This window comes from Platichthys flesus, chromosome 16 (genome assembly GCF_949316205.1).
Source record: "Platichthys flesus chromosome 16, fPlaFle2.1, whole genome shotgun sequence".
NCBI classification, from domain to species: domain Eukaryota; kingdom Metazoa; phylum Chordata; class Actinopteri; order Pleuronectiformes; family Pleuronectidae; genus Platichthys; species Platichthys flesus.
Genome location: NC_084960.1, coordinates 6,798,917 through 6,816,134, shown reverse-complemented (window position 1 = coordinate 6,816,134; position 17,218 = coordinate 6,798,917). Strand labels below are relative to the sequence as shown.

Sequence of the window (17,218 nt, the reverse complement as noted above, 5' to 3'; positions counted from 1 at the left end):
GCTGTTCAGTCGGAAAACACCGCCATCAACATTCCTGCTGGGAATACTTTATGGCTGCCCTTTGCTTTTTTCTCTCATGGTCGGCAGATGGAAAAATCTGGCATTGTCATACGAGTGACAGCCTGAGCTTGTTTACTGGAGCACACCTATTTTTTATTTTTTTTCCACTGCACTATCACGTTTCTCTTCTTTCCATTCCTTGCTTTTTGTGGATGAATGCGGGGACTGAAGTCAACATCCCTCCCGGCAGTCCTCATCTTTTTTTCCATTAGCTTAACATAGCTGTCCGTGTGTGTGTGTGTGTGTATGTGTGTGTGTGTGTGTGTGTGTGTGTCTGTTTGTGTGTGTGGTGTGTGTGTGTGAGGGGTGGGGGCATATCGATTTCCTCAGGTCGGAAATAGGCCTACGAGCAGTCGGAAATCTCCTTCCCGGAGCGTTCTCCCTCCAGTGTTTGTCGTTTTCCGAATGTATGGAAAATAGTTACGAGGCGACACCCAACCCCTGTCTGCCAAGCGCCCGAGAGGGACACTGTCTCTGGGCCAAGTGGGTCAGCCGGTGATGAATGAAAGATCGTGGCTATTGACAGATGTGTCACCCACCTGTCCCCTGATGCTGCTGTTGCTCGTGTGGTGCTGCTCGGTCCTGACCCGATGTGGGATCTATGTCACTGTGCTGCAGACAGCTCCTAATCCCCCAGCTCTCTCCCGCTATGGAGAACGTCCCCAGGTGTCACGACCATATGTCCCCGGGCTGTAATCCTGCCATCTCTGTGCGTTTATTTTTACGGCAACTATAAAATTATACCGTTGCGTCAACTGTTGGACTTAAGGCGAGAACATGTTCTTTCCATTCCGAGCCGTCTCATCAGAGCTGTACCAGAGACCCGCACCTTACGGGAAAGTTTGTTGATGTTAATGTGTCTTCTTTCATCTGCCTTGATCGTCCCGCTAGACTTAATAAAGAATAGATTTGATCTCACGCTTCTCTATTTTCTCCTTTTGTTTTTGTTTCCTGTCCGTCTCTTAGTACCGGATCGGCCAGCTGTATATGATCAGCAAACACAGTCATGAGCAGAGCGAGCGTGGCGAGGGGGTGGAGGTGGTCCAGAACGAGCCGTATGAGGACCCCGAGCACGGAGCAGGCCAGTTCACAGAGAAACGAATCTACCTCAACAAGTGAGTGTCTTCCTCTTCCCATCAACCACATGTTCAAATCAGTCAAATTCACAATTTCCATGATATATACATTTGTTTTTTTGTACAATACTCCCATTGATCACCAAAGGAGAAACGTGCCTTTGACTGTCACCACAGAAACGTCAAATCCTTCTGTAAACTTTCCTTCTACTTAATTTCAGATCTTTTTACTACTTTATTTCATTTCTTAGTCAAAAGCCTCATCCTTCCATCGCAGGTCAACATTCACTTCTCAGCAGCTAATGAAGCCGCTAGGGGAGACTTGGCTGCCACTCAGCACAGCAATCATTGATGTAAACACGAAGATTAGCCATTGGTTAGATGTCTAATGATGTGTTCATATCAACACCAGGAAGCAGTCCTTTATATTTTATGTAACAGGACCAAATTTCAAAGCTGAACCATGAGCATTGCTGTTGTCTCTCAGGGATAAGAAAAGGGGTCAATGTAGTTAAGTGGCTCTTTTCATCTCTGTCCAACTCTCTTTTCCAGCTGCTGCTGTAGCTGACCCTGTGCTTTGTTAAACAAAAGTGTGAAATTGAATATTTGATTGTTCTGTAATGTATGTTAAATTGAATCAGTCTGAAGTGTGGTCTCCTCAGTCTCAGAATGAATTTCCTCTGAATGCTCTGAACTCCTAATTACACATAGAAAAACCTTTTATCTGTGCAGCGTAAAAAACAAAATTGTATACGTTCTGCTTCTTAATTGACTTAATTTAATGTATATGATGCATTTTTTAGGTGACTGTTTCCTGGCTTAACTCCTCATTGATTTCCTTTATTATACCTACAATGATTGAAAAGGAGAAAGTGTACACCAATTGGTTTTAAAGAGTAGTCTGCCAGATAACATCTGCGATAAGATTTTTTACATTCAGTGACCACTTATCATAGGTACACATGGATAACACCTGGATAACACATGTATAACACCTCTATAACACCTGGATAACACCTGGATAACACCTGGATAACACCTGGATAATATATATAGAGCAGTGTATATAATCGTGCAGGTGTACCTGATAAAACAGACCAAGAGTGTAAACTGTACAGAAACATCATAAGGAACCTATGTTATCATGCAGGCTTTAAATTTCTCCGGTTCTTGATCCTAGTCTGAATGTTTTTTTTATTTTTAATCTCACTAGTTGCTGGTGCATTAATCACTTCATGGCTTACATCTACAGCAGTAATTCATTTAGCTCTTGGCCAGTCGTACACTCTATGCCTATCATCACCTGCTCCAATAAGTCCAATAAATCCACAACGGAACAGTCGGCAGGAGCATAAACCCATCAATATGGCCAACTCCAATCAAGTAATGTAATTTGAAATTATTGATTTCCACCGAGGGCTCAGAGCTGCAAGCAGAGACCTGCACTTGACTTCATGTAGGCTCAGTGTTTAGCTCAAGCACTTGACAACATGGACGACTGAGTGTGGGGCATATGGGCTTTTACCAAAATGGAAGACATCGCCGACAATTTAGCCAAATTGATTCAACTAGTCAGACTTAGCTGTTTGCATGTTTGGGTTTATCAGATAATTGGAAAGACAAGTTAGAACTAAATAAAGATAGTTTTTATAAGACTGTATTGATAGTAATGCATCTTGTTATGTCAATCATATGAAACTATAAAATATCTCAATAAGCCATTTTAGGTGTAACCTTTATAATATAAAGGTTCTGTCATTACAATAATAGTGATCGCCATTTTCTCCACTTTTACATCTTTAAAGGTAAACACTTTAATTCCATTTCCTCTTTTTGATGCCACTAAGTCCTCTCACTCCCAAAAGTAAGACAATGAGACAGAGGTGTAAAGAGCCACATGGAGACACACAGTGAGAGGCAGAGCGGCTGAGGGTTCGTGGTCAGAAGTGACAAGTAAGTGGGCCTTTGGGAAAAGAGAAGAGTAGCTGACAAACTCAGAGGAGAGGAGAGGAGGGTTTGAGTGAGTGTGAGTGTTTGTGTGAAATGTGTGGTGTGTGTGTGTGTGTGTGTGTGTGTGTGTGTGTGTGTGTGAGTGCATTGGCTTGGGTATCTGAGTGTTACTGTGTGTGCGTGGGCAGAGATGAGGTCAGTGTAAGTGATGGTTAATTTGAGCAGTCACTGTCGGACGCCGCGCCTGCGTCTCCCCACCCACAAACCACCTGTTACCATCTTAGAGCTGCAGTCTGCGCGAGTGTGTGTGAGTGTGTGTGTCTGTGTGTGTGTTCTGTGTGTGTGTGTGTGTGTGTATTAAAGGAGGCAGTGTGAGGACAGTCTGCTGTGTCTGGACACTCTTACGGTTGAGTGACAGGACATCAGAGATATTTCCCAGTGGCCCATACAGACAGTCATTTACAAACCAGTGTAATCTCCACATTCAATTACCACTTCTCCAGACAGAACAATGCGTGAGTAAAAATAAGCAGTGGCTGGATTAAAAATTAATTATCCTGTGGAATTTGTTACATATTATTTATGGCTTTGTGTCCTATTATGATGCTATTTTCCATTTTGAACCCTCTCTCAACATCTTCTGTCAATCTGCACTTTGTTCCGTCCTTAAAAGAGTAAAAAAGTTTGAGATGGAAATCTGCTGTATTCACCTGTGAGATTTTCTCCCTCCAGCTACACCAGGCCCTGTCTCTGTAATCCTTCACCTCTTTAATAGGACACCCAATAAGGTGTTTAGATGCAGCTGTCGGCATGTAGAATCCATTTGTGCTGAGTAATAGCTAGTTCTGTGCATTTTCCGCCCTCCCTGTCCTTCCCAGATCGATCACGGTGCAACCTCTGGTCCACTTTAGGGAGCGGGGTGGGGTGTAATCAGTGTAATTAACTTCCCCAGAGGCCATCACGGCTGCCCTGTACATCTTCCATCGGGCTGCACACAGCTGGAGGATTATCATTTCCTGCTCTGGGTGATGGAGCAAAAGAAAGAGTGGAGGACAACTGTGATTGTAGAGAAGAAATCTACATGTATTTATCTCATCAGTGATTTTCCTTTTTCTCCCGTCCACTCTTGTTTCCTTGTGTTTCAGCAAACTGCCCAATTGGGCCAGAGCAGTCGTCCCTAAGATTTTCTATGTCACAGAGAAGGCCTGGAACTATTACCCTTACACCATAACAGGTAACGGTTTAACCATTTCATCCAGTGGCACGACTTAACATGCACTTTCGTCCAACTGTCTACAGTACATTATATTATGTAACAAAAACAAGCACTGGTGTTGCAGAAAACTTCTGTATCTCATAATAAGAATCTCTCTCTCTCTCTCTCTCTCTCTCTCTCTCTCTCTCTCTCTCTGCGATAATATGTCCTACTGCTGATTCGTACAAAAAGAACACACTTCCATTTTCTGCAGCTCTTTACAAAAATGTTTCACATCATGGCAGCCATTATATGGTATTTTTGTGCAAGAGCAAGAGGGGAGGAGGGGTTGGAGAGACGGAGGTCAAGAGGGATGCTGGATGGAGAAAGAGAAGAATAATAATAAAGTGTATTGAATGTTGTTGTTTCTCGACAGTTTGCATCATTACTTTGCTGCTGCAGCTTTTGAAGGATCAGTTCAATGGCTTTGTTGGTTTATTCATCCGCAGGATTATTAAAAAAAAGCCACTGAACAGATTTCCACTAACCTTGGGCCAGGGACGGGGCCACGGAAGAACACATTTCGTTTCCGTGTGGATTTAAGCCTCGTTCATGCTTGTGATTCCTGTCGCTGCACCGCGTCATTAAAGCTGGTTGTCCCCAATTTGTTTTCCTTGGAATATTTAGCCAACAGGGACAGAGGCAACAGATCTGCACGACCGTCAATATTATTAAGAAGGGAGCGTAGAGGTTCCACGTGGCTCCTGAAGGAAGATTGTAGGTTAAAATGAAACATTCTGCAGGAAATTGTGTAAGAACCACCATGACGGTGTGCCAAGGGAAACAAGTGTGCACAGGTGCAACTGGAAGAAACAAGCCAGGGCCAGAAACCGTTTTTTCTATATTTTTCTATTAGGACTGCTTGGCCTTGGTGGACGTTTGCTTTTTACTGTGTTGCTCTCGTTTAAAGCTCCGTCACTCAAACAACTCAGACTGTGCGAATGAACCTTTAACAGAGAAGGAACTGATTTAAATGTCACTAAATTCCGACAGGTTTTTAACTATCAACATCCCGCAGACGCTTCATGGCCTCACTGTCATGTTGAGAGCTTTCCAATGAGCATGTTGACATACAAAACCCACACATTTCCTGGGGACCTGCAGCGCCTACAGTCTCTGTGACAAAAGCATTTGGCCTCTGTTGGACTGACAAGTGTTATTACTGAGGCTTAACGGTCCTTTTCCATTTTGAGCTAAATGATTTTTTTCTGCTCTATTGTTTTCTTGTCTCTCTCATACCATTTCATTCCTTTGTTCACCCCCCCCCCCCAACATACCTCCCATTTCTGTCTGCTATAATGATGGCCTCTGCTGGGAATATGGTCAGAGTACACGGTGAGTAGTACATCACAGGTTGGGGTCTGTCAGCTGACATGTAAAGTGTGGTGAGGGTTAAAGGAGAGCATGTAGATGTGTGGTGTGCGTTCTCTAATAACAACCTATATCTCCAAAGTCCCAGAATTAATGGTCAGTTAAAACTGTTACATGTAAATGTATTGGTGCAGCATCCTTAGTAGCTGGCAGACATTGGAATGGTGCCACATGTTGATTCTCACACATCACAGATGGTCTTACATTGTCTTGAAACAGAATATATAACTGTTAGAAAGATGGTTCTACACTTCCTCCCAATTTGAATAATCATGAAAAATGATAATAACACAGCTTACGCGGAAATAAAATTTCAAAAAGTAAATTCACAGTAAGTGAAACTGAAAAGTATTTTTAAAAGGGTCCTGTCGAGACGGTAATAATCAACATCAACTGTTGAGTCTGGGTCATGGTGACAGCAGATGTTCTCATGCAGGCACAGCTCCAGCACCTCCTGGGGACGATCCAGTTGCTCCTAAGCCAGGAGGAGATTCTAATCCCTCCAGTATGTCGTGGGTCCGGTGTCATCTCACAGTTGGATATAGCTGGACTACCTCTGTAGGAAGGTCCTGATCAGAATCTTGATCAACTCACTCTGGTTGCTCCATCCATTTGGCTGATGAAATTAGAGCTGAAGTGATCCATTCGTTAATTGATGAAAAGAAAATAATTTATTAAGGATCTCCTTCACGATGATAAAGGTTGAAATATAGACATACATGTAAGAGCTTCACCTTCAGGCCCAGATCTCCTCCTCACTGTTAGCTCTCCGTCCCTGCTCCATCCATCCACCTGTCAATACCCACTCATCTGGCAAATTTCCTATTGAAGACATTAACTAACCCCACAGCTCTTAGAGGTAAAAAACGATTTCATTGACTGTCGCTAAGAAAAGCACTAATGATTTGCTCTGGGGCAACAGATGGACATTAGCATGTCCAGCTTAGGCAGCGAGGTAACACCAATGAGACTTACAGGACATCAGCAGAAGGCCGGTCTCCTCCCCTGAGACTCCAAACACACATGGAACATCTGGATGTTTGAGGAAGGTCATAGCAGCTCATGTGCAAGTGAACGAATAACTTTTTTTATTAGAGCCCTCTAATAAGAAAAGGTCCACTAGTAAGTTAAACAAGTGTTTATAGTCTGTGTTCATGGTGCTTGTGCCATCACCGCCTCATGACACACAAACTCGCAAACACACACACCGACTTTTTCTTCTGAGACTCACAAGGCCAGTAATCTCAGGCAGCACTGATTACTTCACTGTGCACAGTAATACACATCGTTTCATACACACACACACACACACACACAATGTTTTCACTATGGGCTCCCAGCATCACGCCTATAGCACATTCTTTCCTGTGGTGTATTGCAAGATTGATCCATTGTGTTGTCTCTTTCCTGCTGTGCTGCACACGTAAACACAAACACACACATATAAACACACACAGTTTCATACATAAACAGTTTATGTAACCAGTATTTCTGCTCTTTGGTTTGTGTAATAATTAAACTGCTGTGTTTAAGAGATGATCAAAGGCAGTCAACTTGCCTTGAGGCAACATTGATAGTGTGTGTGTGTCTGTGTGTGTTGCTCATGAAAAATAAGAGCAGCTGTAAATCTCCACAGTGAGAGAATAATCATTAGTTCTCATTCGGTTCAGGTGATAAACGAAGAGACACTTTCACGTTTATCCCCTTTTTCCTAAATCATCTCATCCTGTCGACACCTGTGGGATGTGATGTGGTCCAACCCTACATTAAACTGGGCAGTTATCATGAGACAAGGTTATCACCGTCCATGTCTCAATTCCCTTCTCGTTATTGATTCAATTTGAAAATATAAAAAAAAATATAATGTATTGCTTTGCAAGATGCAGTAGTTGGAATAAAAAGCACTGATACATGAGAAATGTACTTAAGTAAATGTTCTCCACCTCCTGAGCCCAAGGGCGGCACGGTGGAACAGTGGTTAGTGGTGTCCACAGTGGGAACGTTCGGGTTCAGACCACAGCTCGGCCAAGGACATTCTGTGAGGAGCTTGCATGTTCTCTGTGCGCCTGTGTCCTCTGGTTACCCCGTCTTCCTCCCACACTCTGAACATTGACTGGCAACTTTAAATTGCCTGCAGGTGAGAACGTGTGTGTGGGTCTGTGTCAGTGCTGTGATAGACTGGCAACTTGTCCAGGATGTACCCCCCCCCCCCCCCTCCAGCGCCCCTTAAAAAGATAAACGATATAGCTGATGGATGGACATTGATTACTTACTGTCTCCTCTTCTTTTGTCCACCCTGCAGTGCTCCTTCCTGCCCAAGTTTTCCATCCACATAGAAAGCAAGTACGAGGACAACAAAGGCAACAACGATAACGTGAGTAGAGCTGTTGTGTGGTCTAGTGTGTGTCGCTCAGCAGATTCTGTGACATTTTGCCACAGAAAACAGGTACAGCGCAAACACGTTTCAATAATAGGAGGGGATAAAGGGAATTGAACATAACAATATTCAATTAATAAGTGTTGGCTTTTCCCTACTCATCAGACACAAACACACACACACACACACACACACACACACACACACACACACACACCCCTTTCCCCAGTGCCACTTAACACATTGAGGCAGCAGAGGAAAGGTTATGTAACGCTGCTTGGATCCAAACTGCAGCCGAAGACAAGAGGACGCAGCTCCTCCCAGTGGCGGGTCGGAGGCATTGCACACAGATTCACAGATGGCCGTGATCTCACATTTGGAACTGGTCTTAACAAGTGTTTTTCTCCTTCTCTCAAATTTACACCACCACCCCCCCCCCACCACCACCACCACCCCCACCCCATTGCCTTCACCATTTGTACAGTTATTCTCTTCTCCCCCTTTAGTCTTCTCATCTTCATCGTCATCCCTCTCAAGGCCCTTTCTTGCTCTTCTGAGGCAACCTGTGTAAAAGTTTGAAGTTTATATCCAAGCAAGTACAATCAACGCTCAGTGACTCAGTGGTGGTGAAGGTGTCCTGAAAGAAGCAGATATCTAGACGGCATGGCTCTGTTGTTCCCGTGTGAGTCACGCAGGAAGAAGTCGCTGACCACATGGTGTGTCACCGACTGTGTGAGTCACATCCATCCTCACGGTTTAGTGAGGATGGATGGTGCTCATTGTGTCATCAGCGCTCGCGTCTCCAAAAGCCAGCAGGAAATGAACACATTGTCAAAACCTCTCCGAACCTCTGCTTTGCTGTGCGACGTCAGCACATCATCCGACAGCATTTGTCAACCCGTAGAGTGAATTTGTGATTCAGATGTCCTTGCTCACACCTCGAACCTTTGCCTCCTCCTCAGATATTTAACAGCGAGCCCAGAGAAGAGGAGACGGAGACGTGTTGCGTGGACATCGCCTACGATGAGATCCCTGAGCGCCACTACAAGGAGTCAGAGGTGGGGCAGAGCAAGTCACCGACCTCGGCACACAGCGTACAGGAGAGGGAATGAGGGCAGACGTGGGAGGGAGGGAGGAAGGTGGGAAAGAGAAGGAAGACAGGGACTGGGGACGGACAGAAGAAGAAGCTGCAGGGAGGGGGGGCAACAGATCAACCGAAGCCATGTGCAGAATCGTGTTTTATCTTCCCTGTGCAGTGACAGCTCATATTTGACAACCAGCCGGTCACCTGCCTTCTCTGCGTGATGGAAGGAAGGGATGTTCATGTTTATGTGTGGGGGGGGATGGACATTAGCTCTGTTGTGTGTTGGTCTGATGTGACATTTGTGTGCGTGTGTGTGTGTATGTGTGATGCAGGCCTGTCGATCAAGATGTGGTGGTCACAAAAAGCAGAGCTATTAATAATCCAGAGAGGTCATGACAACACTGCAGTGGTGTTTCATTATTGACACCCCTTCTTACACACATATACACACACACAACTTACACACACAAACAGACATGCACTCACACGCCTCCCCCCTCAGAGCTTTATGGTCTTCTGCTTTTATCGACTCTGTGCTAAGAATAGCTCAGAGATGCCGTCCCCAGCTAAAAGTGGATGTCACACGGCTGATTTAAATACATAATTTGATTTAAAGGTAAATGGATCTTGAGTCGGACCTCACTGCACAACAGGGTCCAGTGTCAAACGGGAATCGACCACCGTCATTGCTGGGGATGTCATCCATTTTAAATAAGACAGTGGATAAATAACAAACAAGGAAGCGTTTCAGGGCCCCTTAAAGCTGCTCCTCCGAGATCATAGGTAGGTACGAGAAAGAGAATAAAGCCCCAAAGCGTTTAAGCAAAAGTTAAGACATCTAGTAGACCAAGGCCCAGCTGTCCCTGTATATACAATGAAGCTTTACCAAATTGTACACACTCATAGATGTCAGCTCCATAAATGTGCCAGATGTCATCAGATCCATGAATTCTCTGGGAAATCTGGGAAAATGTTGAAATAACTCCTCCTTGTCAAAAAATCTTGGATCCCTGATGTTTATTAAAAACATTAACATTGAATTTTGATGCTTATTTGGTTTACTTTCTCCCACATTGTTGTTTATTTCCCAGAAAATCTTTTCCCCTTTTTGTTGTCCCTGAAACTTCAGGTAAAATATAAACCATTTACCATTTCATGTGCAGTCAACTGCAACAGGCCCCTTCAGACCCCCGGCCAACAGGGATGGAGAGAGCTGTGTATCTCCCCCACACACTCCGTCACAGTCACACACATGACCCCGAGACAAATGAGCACTACATTATAATTAGTGTATGGGGAGCGGTGATTAACGCATGCAAGGTTTGTGATTAGGGGCTCCCACTGTGCCGCCTAGCTGCCCTCTGCACGAGGCCCATAATGAATCTAGGTGACGCTATGCTATATGAGCTTGTGAGAAATAATGACAAAAGACTTGTTTTTCTCAACGTGGCGTAGGACCCGCGTCACTTCCAATCGAAGAAGACGAGCCGAGGCGTCCTGCAGGAAGGATGGATCGACTCGCAAGACCCCATCATGTGCTCCTACAAACTGGTCACAGTGAAGTTTGAGGTGTGGGGCCTGCAGACGCGTGTGGAGCAGTTTGTACACAAGGTCAGGATAAATGTGTGTTTTTATTGTTTTGTGATGGCGACGTGTTGGTACCCTCTCCTTCCTCAGACAAACTTTTGACCTCATGTTTGTCAGAGCCCAAGGCATTTTTATTTTCTGCTCCGAGTCCACGTGATTCAAGATCCTGAACCAAGTGAGCCTTCGACAACATCTGCCCTGTTCACACTCCGCAGATTGCCTTGCACCTGCTCTCCTTATCTCGGCTCCAGAGTTTATCCCCTATTTCCTAAATCCATTTCACCTAGCCCTCTGCAGCGTCTGTCCCTGGGGGGGGGGGCATTACTCACATGGTAACACCACAAGTGAGTCATATTAATCACAGTCCTCCAGGGGTGAACAGAAACATTTAGAACTTAAATGAGAATATTTATGGCCTTCAGAGTTAACTGAATTCTGAGTCACATCCTCTCTCCTTCCTGCCTCTGTCTCTCTCTGCTTGTCCTCCTCCGTGTTCTAACCTCTCATGCTTCCCTTTCTTCTCTTTCCTGTTCTTTGTCCGACTCTTCTCAGGTGATTCGAGACGTCCTGCTGTTAGGACACAGACAGGCGTTTGCCTGGGTGGATGAGTGGATCAGTAAGTGTCTTCTAAGTGAACACAATGGCAGTGCTCATGCACCATTGTGTTTATTCTGTAACTCCCAAAGCTCAAGGTGCCAGCTCGGTGTTTGTGGCACATAATCTCTATTGTATCAGATGTACAAAGGACTGAAGTTGAACCGCTCAGTATGACTCATCTCAACTCCATAGATCAGATGTTTCCAGTCTCTGGATTCATGTAGATCTGAACTCAGACTAATGTAAAGTCAGAGTGAAGATGACCATTACTGCTGTTGTTTTAATATTACTTACTGACAGAGCAATAACTGAACTGTTTTATTAAGTAAAATCAAAGCCAGGATCCATTTCATCAACTCTTTCAGTTTTATCGAGTATCTTTACATCGTCACACACCAAGCACTTCTCATTGTCTGCATTTGATTAGATTTTAGTGTAACTTCTCTTCCTTCTAAGTCTATAACTCTTCCATTCCCTCAGACATGACCATGGAGGAGGTGAGAGAGTATGAGCGCGCCACACAGGAGGCCACCAACCTCAAGATCGGCTCCTTCCCCCCCGCCATCTCCATCTCCGAGACCCCCCTGTCGTCCTGCGCCCGCAGCGGCCCCAACAGCGCCCCGTCCACTCCCCTCTCCACCGAGGCCCCCGAGTTCCTGTCGGTGCCCAAGGACCGGCCCAGGAAGAAGTCCGCCCCGGAGACCCTGACGCTGCCCGATCCGGGGCGCCGGGATTCAATCTTCAAACTGCCCAGCTTCTTCTCCTGGAACTCCAGTCCCCAGCCGGAATGAGAGCGGTGAACTATAAGGCCCTTTGACCTGTGGATCAGTGGAGGATGCCTGCCCAGCACATCCCACAACAACCCCCCACCCCCTGCAGCCAGATGACATGAAGCAGAACTTTTCACCGTCCTGGTGTTACAGCAAAGCCAACAGCTCTTAGGCTGCACAGGTCCCGACAGGCGGCCTGATCTCTGCAGCAGAAAGGCCTGCGAGGTCCTAAGGTGTAGGGCGTCCTATTGAGAGTCAAAGCAGCTGGGAGGCTCCTCCTTCTCCCCCTCTCCTCCAGAAAACAGCCAGCGCTGTGAATCCGACAGTGTGGAGTTCAATTAGTCAGATCGAGTGTAGCGTACATTCCTGAAAACGTTTTATCCCTCGGGAGCATCGGCTTATTTTCATCCAAGCTTGATGAGGGGCGTCGAGATTCGGTCACTGTACATAACCTCGACATATTACGATTCGAAGTCTCCGGCTCTGGTAACTGGAACGTGTGGTTTGACATCTGTTTATGTGGTGGGGACGTTTTTTTGGGCCACTGTATCAGTTGAATGTTACGATTTCCACAGGCAGGTGTGAGGTGATTGTGTATTCTTGTGTATATAGAACAGTACGAACAATAAATACCCAGTAAAGTGTCCGTGCTTCATATCTCGTGATGCTGCTATGAAACGTGTATTTTAAAGGACAGGACTATCATCCGAAGTCCGTCCTCTTCTGCAAGTGTTTATATATTTAATACAGTGACTTCTGTCGGCCAGTGTCTGTAAATGACATTTCTGTATGTAACAGCATGATTTTGACTGCGGAAGCTGCTTTTAAATATTTTGTGAAGTGTTTTCTTGGCCTCATACTTGTTGATGTTGTGTTTTAACTGAGTTCTCAGACTGGTTCGTGTATGATGTTTTACTGTTTTATCCATTTTTAGTCATTGTTGATGGATTTTGTATTTAGTGAATTGAATTAAATGAAACACTGTTGTATCCATACTTGTGTAAGAGATCTTTGTTGATAGCGCTTATATGAATGGAATTAAGAATAAGAGTAATAAAGAATAAAGGAATAAAATCCGAAGCAAACATGATCTTTTTTCAAACGTTAAACCTTTATTTTAAAAATAATGACCTGACAGTTAGTGTTGGACACAAACCCAATCCCTTTATAAGAGATGGACTCTGAACAAGCAGAGCATTTGGCCTATACTCAAGAGAATACACCACAACACATGAATATTCAATGCTTTGTCCCCACACGAGCCCAAAGCTTGTTTTGCTGGATTCTCTTCCCCCAGTTAAATGAGTGAATGTCAGGATGAGTCAGCGTTAGCGATGGAAAAAGTTGCGGCTCGATTTGGAACAAGCATCCATAAACCCTAAAAGACCCCAGAATAAAATATTAAAATATACATTTAGAAAAAAGGAAAATCCAAAGCTTGTACAACACAAGGTGCAGTGACAGCACAAAAACAGGTAAGATGAGGTCACAGCGTTCTTACATGTAAACACAATAAAACCATCACCAAACATCGACCCAGTTATATCTCAGTGCAAAGAGCAAGGCATACAGGAAGTGCATCAGCGATGTGCGTGATTCTGTCCTCGTTACATTTTCCACTCGGTCCTCTTTCCTAGAGCTCTTTGGCGAGGTCGTCCGTTCTCCGCCTCCGCCTGAGGTCACGCATGACATTGAGGAACAATTCATACCAGAAGAAGGTGAAGCCTGTCGAGAGCGCGGCCTTCACGAGGCTCGGCGAGAGGCCTTTAAAGAAGCCGCGCACGCCCTCCTCTTTGGCTATCTGCACCATGCAGTCCACCAGGCCTCTGTAGCTCCGCACCTGCACGTGAGACACATCAGACGATAGAATGTGAACTTTAGACATGTGGAAACGTGTGCAGCGTGTGGTAGAAGAGCTCACCTGTCCAAAGTGAAGTCTGGCTGCTTCGAAGCCGCCCACCTGCAGCCTCTTCTTGAAGAGGTCAAACGGGTAAGTGATGGCTTTGCTGATCATTCCGGCTCCGCTGCCGCTGACCAGACTCGTCAGGCTCCCTGGAAAGGAAAACATGAATAAGTCACGGTACCTGGAGCGCTAGACGCTGCATGTGTGGGCTCTAATGTGCAGGACGTAGAAGTCTGAGCTCCACTGACCTCCAGATTTCCCAGATTTGGCCGGCGGAGCCAAGAGATTTTTAAAGACGTTGTAGAAGAAGAACTGCAGCCCGGCATAAGGAAACACGGCCATGAGGGTTGGAGACAGGCCGCGGTAGAAGGTCAGGACTCCCTCTGAGCGGCACATTGTAGACACGGCGTGTCGCATGTTCCTGTACACCTGACAAGACAATCCAGATTTCACAGCAGCAGGAAATAGATCCGTGGGTTCACCAGTTAAAAACAATTTGCCTGTTTAACTTTAAACTTTTGCTAAGAAGGACTAAGCAGGTGACTCTGAGCACAATCCACAGTCACAACCATCCCAATTGTTTACCCCTCTCAAGGTGAAGCAACATTGCCTAAACGCGCTGGAAGTGGTTGACTAATCACAACAGAGCGGGCCAGCTGGCCAATCAGGAGGGAGGGGAGGGCCTTAAAGAGACAGGAGCTGGAACCAAGCGTTTCAGACAGAGGCTGAATAGAGGATTTTCTAAATTTGTATGTGAAATTGATCGAATGACCATAATAGCAAGTAAACTCAAGATATAACCCCAATTAAAATAATTAAGATTAAGATTAAGATATGTTTATTTATACCAAACACATGCACAGACATGCACAACACACTCATGCAATGGTAGGTAAATTTAACCTCTGCATTTAACCCATCTGTGTGCAGGACACACAGAGCAGTGAGCGACCATGTACGGAAACCTGAAGATGAATGTTATACGTCTCCTTTAAAACAAACTTTACTGCATTTCCATTCAGTTTCTGCAGTTTTCCATTGTAACAAACAGAGGGACGATCATTTTCTTTTTAAAATAAAATCTCATACAATCAATCAATAAAAACATTGACTTTTTGTTGCCCTAATAAAGTCTCGACTACCATCATAGATAGTCCATGACAGCTACAGTAGCACTGGTCCCACCTTGGGTTCTCCCTGAGCTGCAAGGCGTGTGCGCAGTATGTCCAGAGGTTGGCAGACCACTGTGGCAGAGCAGGCCGCCAGGCCGCCACACACAAAGTGAACTCCTGCTGTTTGGCTGTCATACGCCGTCGACTTGTGGACCGCCTCAGTCAGGAGCTCGAAGCTGGCGAACTGCAAAGCATGCAGACAAAGATGCATGAATATAAGTGATGGCATTATTAGGATGGTTTTGTGTGAGCGTGAAGTCGACAGGCTCCACCTGCACAGCTCCGAAGCAGATGGAGAGGATCTGTGCCGGGACGTGGCCCTTCCAGAAGGCAGAGAGACCCTCCTCCGAGTGAATGCAGCGCGACGCCTGAAACAATCCCCAGTACTTCCCCTTCGGCCTCTGGGAAGACACACTCTCAATCTGCAGCTGGTGGAGGAGAGAAACACAAGCTTTGGATTTTTATTCACAAGCTAAATTTAGACATTTAGAGCAAACAATAACTGATTTCCATACGTGAAGGTCAGATATATTAAACAGTATGTTGCCTTTTCTTCGTCAAAGTTCTGAGCTAAGCTTACATTATACTTGTACGTGTGGTTTAGAAGTTTGGAGCACAACTACCAGTAACTGCGATTAAAGAAAACCTGTTTCATCGTCTACCGTAATCTTTTAACATGAAATATCATTATTACAGAGATCTGATCACAGGGGATGATGACCTGCACTCCTCTCTTCCTACAGCAGTTGATTAACTACCACCCAAACAAAGCACTCAGCTATATCCATTACCTGAAACCTGATTTTGAGGACGTCGAGCGGGCTGATGATCGCTCGGGTCACCATCCCAGCGGCCGACCCGGCCAGAGCTGCCTCCTCTGGGGGGTGAGCTGCCCCATTAGCCCCGGGGTCGAAGCCCACCATGTCTCCACGACCTCAGACACCCGTCAACACTGCACACAGGAGTCATTCACCACTTGTGTTAAGTAAATTAACCATCAGCTTCGTTTAATGGTAACACACTGACATTTTCAGGTGTGTAGAAGACAAAAAAATCTTAACGTAAGATCTGTTTTAACACGTTTAAGTTTAGTAAAAACAAGGGATCGTCTAATTTGTATTTATTCACATTTATCTAGCACTCTAAGGTCATTACATTTGAGTTCAATTAGCAACACCACAGTGGGACTGTTGATTTATTCCATTACATTAAAAATACTGGCAAAAAAAACTACTAGTTGAGCACAATGGTCCCTTACAAATTGTTGTATTATGATATATACGATAAATTACCCAATATGGGAAATACAGCAGGCTGAGTCAGTAGCTGGTGGTTTGTGTTGTTATTCTTTCATCAACTCTTTCATGACTCGTGTTTTTATTTGTATTTATGTAATTTTGTTATGTATTATCATTTGTCATTGTTTTTAGAAGTGCTACGTAAATGAAGACAAATATATATACAGATGTAAGGCGAGTAAACAGCTGTTTGGTGAATGCACATGATCTTACTGAGCAGGAACCTGCAGCAGATGTTGTGAGGATCAGAAGATGCAGCGAAGTAGAGGACATGACCGGAGACCTTGACACACCCACAGGAATCAACAGGGACACGGGGCGGGGGGGGGAAGTGGAGGGATCTTACCTTGTAGCAGAACTCCGTCATGGAAGCAGCTCACAGGCTCTGATGTGAGGAACTCTACAGGAACAGATCTGGACCCGGAAACTTCAAATCCAACATATCAGGACGAAAGTAGCCGCTCATCGCACGCAACGCACCGCGGGTATTACTTCCGGGTCAGGTTATCCTGTCGAAGAAGAAATATCGCGGCAAGATCACTCACTGCTCCGCATACGATACAGTCTCCTGTGTATCACCTGTATGATTTATTTGAATCACTCCAGAATAAAAACATGATTTATTCCAAGTCACACTGTATATACCGCTCTTTTAAATCAGAAGATATAGATATTCTTACAGAGATTTAATTTAGAAACAAAAGCAGTAAGTCCTGAA

The 17,218-nt window shown here is 44.9% G+C and overlaps 2 protein-coding genes across 2 annotated transcripts in view; one reads left to right on the top strand and one right to left on the bottom strand.

The window, feature by feature from the left end:
• The window catches only part of pitpnc1a (phosphatidylinositol transfer protein cytoplasmic 1a), a 32,553-nt gene extending 19,365 nt beyond the window's left edge, over nucleotides 1-13,188 (top strand). Inside the window, exons 2-9 of the mRNA XM_062408723.1 lie at nucleotides 1,027-1,175; nucleotides 4,232-4,320; nucleotides 5,669-5,676; nucleotides 8,015-8,086; nucleotides 9,052-9,147; nucleotides 10,629-10,784; nucleotides 11,313-11,376; nucleotides 11,838-13,188. Of these exons, the coding sequence (XP_062264707.1) occupies nucleotides 1,027-1,175; nucleotides 4,232-4,320; nucleotides 5,669-5,676; nucleotides 8,015-8,086; nucleotides 9,052-9,147; nucleotides 10,629-10,784; nucleotides 11,313-11,376; nucleotides 11,838-12,148 (945 nt within the window). The 3' untranslated portion in view covers nucleotides 12,149-13,188. The remainder of the gene's footprint in view (nucleotides 1-1,026; nucleotides 1,176-4,231; nucleotides 4,321-5,668; nucleotides 5,677-8,014; nucleotides 8,087-9,051; nucleotides 9,148-10,628; nucleotides 10,785-11,312; nucleotides 11,377-11,837) is intronic.
• A 375-nt stretch (nucleotides 13,189-13,563) lies between these two features.
• On the bottom strand, nucleotides 13,564-16,993 carry slc25a19 (solute carrier family 25 member 19). The gene is made up of 7 exons (XM_062408722.1): nucleotides 16,847-16,993; nucleotides 15,994-16,154; nucleotides 15,475-15,630; nucleotides 15,216-15,386; nucleotides 14,279-14,459; nucleotides 14,049-14,179; nucleotides 13,564-13,967 (listed from the first exon to the last, which is right to left on the bottom strand). The coding sequence occupies exons 2-7, from the start codon at nucleotides 16,123-16,125 to the stop codon at nucleotides 13,761-13,763; spliced, it is 978 nt and encodes a 325-aa protein (XP_062264706.1). The 5' UTR covers nucleotides 16,126-16,154; nucleotides 16,847-16,993; the 3' UTR covers nucleotides 13,564-13,760.
• Between the last annotated feature and the right edge of the window lie 225 nt (nucleotides 16,994-17,218).

Coding starts and splice junctions, on each gene's coding strand:
- slc25a19 (XM_062408722.1), bottom strand. CDS start 16,125: ATGGTGGGCTTCGACCCCGGGGCTAATGGGGCAGCTCACCCCCCAGAG. Junction 15,631..15,993: donor TCCTCAAAATCAGGTTTCAG/GTAATGGATATA, acceptor CTCCTCCACCAG/CTGCAGATTGAGAGTGTGTC. Junction 14,460..15,215: donor CAGCTCAGGGAGAACCCAAG/GTGGGACCAGTG, acceptor TTGTCTTGTCAG/GTGTACAGGAACATGCGACA.